General features: G+C 42.4%; 1 protein-coding gene across 3 annotated transcripts in view; it reads left to right on the top strand.

Moving 5' to 3' along the window:
- Nucleotides 1-7,980, top strand: part of sgpp2 (sphingosine-1-phosphate phosphatase 2) — a 47,799-nt gene that overhangs the window by 13,348 nt on the left and 26,471 nt on the right. For all 3 annotated transcript variants that reach the window (XM_020513870.2, XM_048604407.1, XM_048604409.1), the window contains one exon: nt 3,012-3,167. In XM_020513870.2, coding sequence (XP_020369459.1) covers nt 3,012-3,167 — 156 coding nt within the window. The remainder of the gene's footprint in view (nt 1-3,011; nt 3,168-7,980) is intronic.

Below are 7,980 nucleotides of genomic sequence, written 5' to 3'. Positions count from 1 at the left end.
CCCTGGTAAAGATGAGGTGTTGGGGACCGGGGAATTGGAAGTTCTGGAGGAGGTGGAGGGCGTGGGTGGTGTCACGGACGTAGGTAGGGAGTTCCTGGACCAAGGGGGAGAAAATGGAGTCCAGATAGTTGGAGATAAGTTCGGTGGGGCAGGAGCAGGCGGAGACAATGGGTCGACCAGGGCATTCAGGTTTGTGGATTTTGGGAAGGAGATAGAAGCGGGCGGTGCGGGGTTGGGGAACGATGAGGTTGGAGGCCATGGGTGGGAGGTCACCTGAGGTGATGAGGTTGTGGATGGTTTCGGAGATGATGGTTTGATGGTCGGAGGTGGGGTCATGATCAAGGGGGCGGGAGGAGGAGGTGTCGGAGAGTTGGCGTCTGGCCTCGGCAATGGAGAGGTCAGTGCGCCATACTACAACTGCACCTCCTTGTCCACGGGTTTTATGGTGAGGTTGGGATTGGAGCGGAGGGAGCGGAGGGCTGCACATTCTGCGGGGGAGAGGTTGGAGTGGGTGAGAGGGGTGGAGAGGTTGAGGCGATTGATGTCTTGACGGCAGTTGGAGATGAAGAGGTCGAAAGGGGATTCTGAAATAAATAGGGAGAAAGGGGGAGGCGGATAGAAGATGGATAAAGGAGAAGATAGGAGGAGAGGAGACAGACAGGTCAAGGAGGCAGGGTTGGAGCCAGTAAAGGTGAGTTAGGGAGGGGATTGGTCGGTCCAGGGAGGACCGACAGGTCAAGGAGGCAGGATGAGGCTAGTAGGGAGGAGATGGGGGTGGGGCTTGAGGTGGGAGGAGTGGATAGGTGGGAGGACAGGTTAGGGAGGCAGGTACGAGCTGGGCTGGTTTTGGGATGTGGTCGGGGGAGGGGAGATTTTGAAGCTTGTGAAGTCCACATTGATACCATTGGGCTGCAGGGTTCCCAAGCAAAATATGAGATGCTGTTCCTGCAACCTTCGGGTGGCATCGTTGTGGCACTGCAGGAGGCCCAGGATGGACATGTCATCTGAGGAATGGGAGGGGGAGTTGAAATGGTTCGCGACTGGGAGGTGCAGTTGTTTGTTGCGAACCGATTGTAGGTGTTCCACAAAACGGTCCCCGAGCCTCCGTTTGGTTTCCCCGATGTAGAGGAGGCCACAACGGGAACAGCGGATACAGTATACGAAATTAGCAGATGTGCAGGTGAACATCTGCTTGATGTGGAAAGCGTTCTTAGGGCCTGGGATGGGGGGTGAGGGGGGAGGTGTAGGGGCAGGTGTAGCACTTCCTGCGGTTGCAGGGAAAAGTGCCGGGGGTGGTGGGGCTGGTGGGGAGTGTGGAGCGGACAAGGGAGTCACGGAGAGAGTGGTCCCTCTGGAAAGCAGATAAGGGTGGGGAGGGAAAAATGTCTTTGGTAGTGGGATCGGATTGCAGATGGCGGAAGTTTTCCTGGACCATCTCCGATACCTCTCTCTCCTTCCTGGACCTCTCTATTTCCATCTCTGGCAGCCACCTGGAAACCGATATCCATTTCAAGCCTACCGACTCCCACAGCTACCTGGAATACACCTCCTCTCACCCACCTTTCTGCAAAAATGCCATCCCCTATTCCCAATTCCTTCACCTCCGCCGCATCTACTCCCGAGATGAGGCATTCCACTCCTGGACATCCCAGCTGTCCTTGTTTTTCAAGGGCCGCAACTTCTCCTCCACAGTGGTCGAAAGCGCCCTTGGCCGTGTCTCTCGCATTTCCCGTAACTCGTCCCTCACACCCCCTCCCCGCTATAACAACCAAAACAGAATCCCCCTCATCCTCACGTACCACCCCACCAACCTCCGGATCCAACACATCATCCTCCTACACTTCCACCATCTGTAATCCGATCCCGCTACCAAAACATTTTGACCTCATTGACCTGTCTGTCTCCCCTCCTCCTATCTTCTCCTTTATCCATCTTCTATCCGCCTCCCCCTTTCTCCCTATTTATTTCAGAATCCTCTTCCTCTCCCCCATTTCTGAAGAAGGGTCGAGACCCGAAACATTAGCTTTCCTGCTCCTCTGATGCTGCTTGGCCTGCTGTGTTCATCCAGCTCTACACCTTGTTATCTCACAAAAATTATGAGATGTTACCAGGACTGTGAGGTTACACCTCTCATAAAGGATTGAACAGACTGGGGCTCTATTCTTTAGGAAAGAGAAGACTGAGAAGTGACATGATAGATATCTTCAATTTTAGATTATGAAGGTTTTGAGAGGGTGGGTGTAGAGACAGAGTTTTCACTTGCAGGGCAGACCAGACTTGGGGCTCCAAATGTAAGACAGTCACTGATATATTCTATTGGTAGGGAATTCAAGGCAATTTCTTTGCCCAGAGGTTAGTTAAAATATGGAACTCACATTTGCAAGTCGTAGTTGAGAAAATGACCATGGATATATTTAAGGAGAAGCTAGATAAATATAAAAGGAAGAAAGGAGCACAAGATGTATTGACAATATAAGATGATAAAGAGTGGGGTGAGGCTGGATTGGAGTATAACCAGTGGCATGGACCTGCTGGACCAAATGGTCTGTTTTTATGCTGGCAATACCATATACCACGTAATATGCCCAATGTAGGAGCAGAAATCGGTCATTCAACCTATTAGGGCTGCTTTGCCATTCAATGGGATCATGGCTGATCTGATAATCCTCATCTCCACTTTCCTGCTTTTTCCCCATAACTCTTGATTCACTTACTGATTAAAATCTGTCTATCTCTTCCTTGAATATACTTAAAGACCTAACACTCCAGGGTAAAGAATTCCACAGATTCACTGCCCTCTAGGAGAAGAAATTCCTCCTCTTCTCTATCTTAAACATGTGATCCCTTATTTTGAGATTTTGCCCTCTGCTCCTCGATCAAAATACTGTTACTTGTTTGTATAAATATGGGGATAAGTGGGGGTGGTGCATTGAATGTCAAATCTGGAAAAATTCAACCAGCTCAAAAAGGAAATGAAGATCAAGAATTCACGCAGTTTTATATTTCTGCAGGAGAAGCCAGGATACGTGGTGAAGAACTATTTTTTCTACTACTTGTTCCGATTTGCTGCTGCACTGGGTCAGGAGATATTTTACATCACATTCCTTCCATTTACTTATTGGAATTTTGATCCATTTGTTTCAAGGAGGCTGGTTGGCGTGTGGGCTGTAAGTGCATCTTTTAAATTTATTTTAATTTAACCATCAGAGACAAAACATTGCAATTCAAGAACTCTTAGCACAACAGTAGGTATTTGGATTGTTGGTTTTAGATTATAATGCTGTTTTTTAGAGATGATGTTGCTACAGTGTATATGAAGCTACTTCAGTTTCACATAGAGTGCATTGTACATGCGTGGTCAGAAATGAGCGATGTAATTAGCACTAACTTACAGAGAGGTCTATCTTTATCCCCTACATTTTCTCTTGTGCATGATTTCTGAGTAGGCACTTCATTTTCCACAGGGAGTCAAGATTAAAGGTAGTCTTCAAATGAAGTTAATACAATAAATGCAAATTATACCTAGCATGCATAGGTAATTCACTTCCAATTTTAAAATCATAGATTTTGTCCTGCTTATCTAATAATTTAGTTTTCTGCTATTAGTCAGTCTCATGTGGTATTACATATGGGGAGTTAACACAAAATTTCATGGGAGAGATGAGCATTGTAGAAGCTGCTTTTTATATGTTAATTTGTCTCCCAATGGCAAGACATGGTATCTGAAAAGAAGCACACATATCTGATGGGAAGTGTTTGCTTCATCATCTTGATGAAGAAATTTGCTTGCACACATAATGCCTGCTGGTAAAGAGAACAGAAGGCAAATTAGATATCAATCTGGATACTAGGCAGATGCTTTGGCCATTTGGAATAGGAGGCTATTAACTATTAGTTTGTGATGAACAGGTTAAATTGCTTTTAATATTTCTACGTCCCTCTCACTCTTCTGACTTCATCCTTCCTTTGCCACCCACTCCCCCCCACCCCCCCAACCCCAACCCCAACACACACAGCAGCCCCTGCTCCTTTCCCAGGACCATCATGTGGTACTCAATTCAAACTCTGTTGGTTGAAAATCTTCTCCAGGCTTAAGGCCATTTCGCAAGATACCTCAAAGCTGTTGCAACTAGGCCACTTGTTTGGATGATCAGTTCAGTGTGATTCTCCTGCTATTTTTAAACTTCATTTTTAAATGGGGAAACACATTACCTCCTTCACTTGGCACCTGCTATTGATGGACTAATGATAACACTGTCACTGCCAGGTATTCAATGTATAGAGATCACAGATCCAAGTATATAGCTATCAACATGTGGAAAATGGAATACAAAAGATAAAATATGAACAAGGTAAGACTTAACCCCACTTAAACATCTGGAACTGAGTTTATGTTTAAATGTAAAATTCATCAAAAGAGTGGCCCTTCTAAACCAAATGGTGTGCATCTTGACTCTAAGTGAATGTGACTTGATAAGCCTGCACAAATTACCTTGTAGCACTCTGCAGTGTATTAGTATACTGCCTTGAGGTTAATAAAATCTTTTAACTTCCATTGTTAAAAAAATTGGACAGATGTGCTGACACCAGCCTTTGATCTCCACAAGTGAAATGATAGCTTCAGCAGAGAACTACACAGCTGAATTTTTTTAAAAAGCCCACTCAAGTAGTTTTACTGAAGCCTGCCATAGTACTTCTAGAATGGAAAGATCACTATTCTTTCTTCAAGTTGTCATAAAGTGCTATTAATAAGCTTCTTTACCATGAATCTGCAGGCTGAAAGTCAAAGGGACATGCTATTTGACGTATTGTTTGCCTTTGATTCCAAAGTGGACACACACCTAATGATTACTTAACCATTCCTATACTGTAGGGAATAAACAAGAAATGGGAAAAAAAGAGACTGTTTTTCATATTTGATTTTACTTTGCATACAACTCAGAAAGTGAATTACAGTGCTTTTTCTGACTTACAGTGTCTGTCAAACCAGAGTATGCATTCTCCCTTGGCATTTTATATATGTTGAGCACTTGAACTTGCCACAAGGAATCAGTTTCAAGTTCAAATGCAGGGCCTCACGTGTGAACACTTACAATGTTTACTTTTCCCGTTTGTTCTCAGAACCAGGTGAACTTGTGTCAGAAAGATACAGGATGTGTACTCTAGTAACGAGGATGGTTTAATCAGTAGATCTTTTGTTTTATTATCTTTGTTTAATATCTTTCAAAATTTCTGTAGCTGGATTCAATTAATTGTAAGGTTGGAGGTTCTGTAAACCAGTACTCAATATCAATATAATATCAAACCAATCATAGAAATCTACTGTATTACTCCCATTGCATGGAAATGTGTGTGTAAATTTTCCTGGCAATTAGAATTATCTGTAATAAACATGGTACTTTAATGTTTTACAGTAAAAATCACCAAGAAATACTTCCCTCTGCCTTCCTATTTGTTCAGAACACTCAATTCTGGGCATACATTCTAAAACCTTGTGACACAGCCCTAATGATGACCGTAATGTCACTTTTTAAATGACATATAGGAAGTAACTTAGTGCTGCACGAAAATACCTGAAAATGGTACAATCTGATTTTTACAAGGTGGTTCTATCTCCGTTTGGAAGGAAGTATAGAGGAGTTCAATATTATTTAAATGGAGAAAGACTGCAGAAAGCTACAGAACAGAGGGATTTGGGTGTCCTCATCCATGAATCACAAAAACTAGCATCCAAGTTCAGTGGGTAATAGGGAAATGGAATTTTGGCCTTTATTTCAGAGGGAATGGAGTATAAAAGTAGAGAGGTTTTGCTAAAACTATACAAAGCACTAACCAGACCACAGCTCACATACTGTGAACAGTTTTGGGCCCCTATCTAAGGAAGGATATACTGGCATTGGACACTGTCCAAATAAGATTCACTAGGCCGATACCAGATTTGAAGGGACAGTCTTTGAGGAAAGGTTTAGTAGATTGAGCCTGTACTCTTGGAATACAATAGAATAAAAGGCAACCTTATTGGAATATACAAGATTCTTAGGCTACATGACAGGGTTGGTGTGGAAAGGGTTGTTTCACCTTGTGGGAAAGTCCAGTAGATGAGGGCATAATTGCAATATAAGGCATTGCGCATTTCAAACAGAAATGAGGAAGAATTTCTTCTCTCTGAGAGTAGTTAGTCTTAAATATAGATATAAAATTTGCTGTGTTTCTACATCTTTTTAAATAATTCATTAAAGTGAATGTGCTACTGTCCTTGCTATCTGTGAGAAGTATGAGAATCAAGAGTTAAATATTGCTGCAACTACCCTTACTTAGTTCCACTCTTAACTATCATTGTAACCATTGAATTTCCATTTCCTCACACGCCCATACATTTTTGGACTATCCTAATGCTCTGTACATGACCTGTCCTCTCACTCATCACTATGCTGCTCTTGGTAACATTATCCACAAATATGGAGTCAGTTTCTATGTAGCCTCAACATCACCTCTCCATGATCTCCCTCTGCTCCTCCACAACCTCTGTGTTCATCTGACATTTAGTTTTGGATGAATCCCTATTTCCGTCAGTCAAACTTTAGTAAGGGCAAAGACATTGTTTTCAGACACTAACACAAACACACACACAAAAAAACGCACACTGAAAAAGTTGTCACTAATTCCATCTCCCTCCTCAAGCAAGGCTGATCATCACCTCCAAACTTGACTATTAGCATTTCATCCCAGTGAGCAAAAATTCTAAACAGCTCTAATGCACTAATGCACCAATTTTTCAATTGTTTTCTTTACTTGTAGTTCCTCTTATCAGCCATACTCCTCATGAATTTGTATCGTACCTTTGGTAATATTAAGCCTGAAACCATGTACTAATATTCTATTTGTGGTTTTACTAATGGTTTGTTACACCTTAACATTTATAATCTGTACAAGGCGCCACAAAATTGATTTGTATCAGAAGTGAACTCATACACCTCAGACCAATGAGTGGACAATAAATAAAGCTCATTCAAATACAGGACATGAACATCTTAGAATTCCATGTACAACCTATCGTATCTGGCTGATTCCCTTGGCTGTGAGAAGTTGCTGAGCTGGCTGGGTCATCATGTTTTAATGCTTAGAAGTCATTTTTTTTCCACATACTGCAAAGTTCCTTGAAACAACATTGTTAACACGTTGAAAAAAATCATGAAATTGCCAATATATGCATTTTTTTCTTTCTTATTTTTGTCTTTGCATCAATAATCTATTGAAGAGATGTTACAATATCAGACAAAAAACAAGCTACATATCACTATAACAGTTATACTGAAGTTAAAGCTACCTGCTATTAGAATGTTAATTAAATTAAAAAGCATTAATGAAAATATTCAAATAAATTATTTAGAATGAAGCAATTGTGATGAAAATATGATTATGTCTGTGTTGAATCTTAAGCCTTATTTTCTGTTACAAGAAATAACATGCAAGGAATTAAAGCTCAGGGTAACAGAGAATAGTTTGCAACAGCATCAACGCAGAGACAAAGAACATTAACAGCAGTGTATTGATAAGGCATGATGTGAGGGGAGTCTCAATAGGATGCCTCAGAGGTTAATTGTTTAGTCAGAGATATCACAGTCAATCACATATTGCCTTGTCATTGTCCAGTAAAGGTAAAGTCATTGTTCTACCAGCCTGCTTTCTCATTAGAGAGACATGATTGGTGGTTCCTCGTCTCCGCCACATCTGTTTTGATGATGCTAACTTTGACAAGGTGGACTCCAAAATGTCCACCTTCTTCCTCAACTAAGGATGCCCCAGCCCCTGTGATTGATAGGGCCCTCTGCTGCATCTGACCCACCTCCCGCACTTCGGCCCTCACCCCCTTTCTTCCCTCCCACAACAGTGATAGGGTCCATCTTGTCCTCATCTACCACCCCATCAGCATCCACATCCATAAGATCATTAGGCACCATTCCCACCACTTGAAGTGGG

This window comes from Rhincodon typus, chromosome 13, assembly GCF_021869965.1.
Source record: "Rhincodon typus isolate 14 chromosome 13, sRhiTyp1.1, whole genome shotgun sequence".
NCBI lineage: Eukaryota > Metazoa > Chordata > Chondrichthyes > Orectolobiformes > Rhincodontidae > Rhincodon > Rhincodon typus.
Note: the sequence above shows the minus strand (reverse complement) of the source record. Positions and strands in the feature narration are given on the sequence as shown.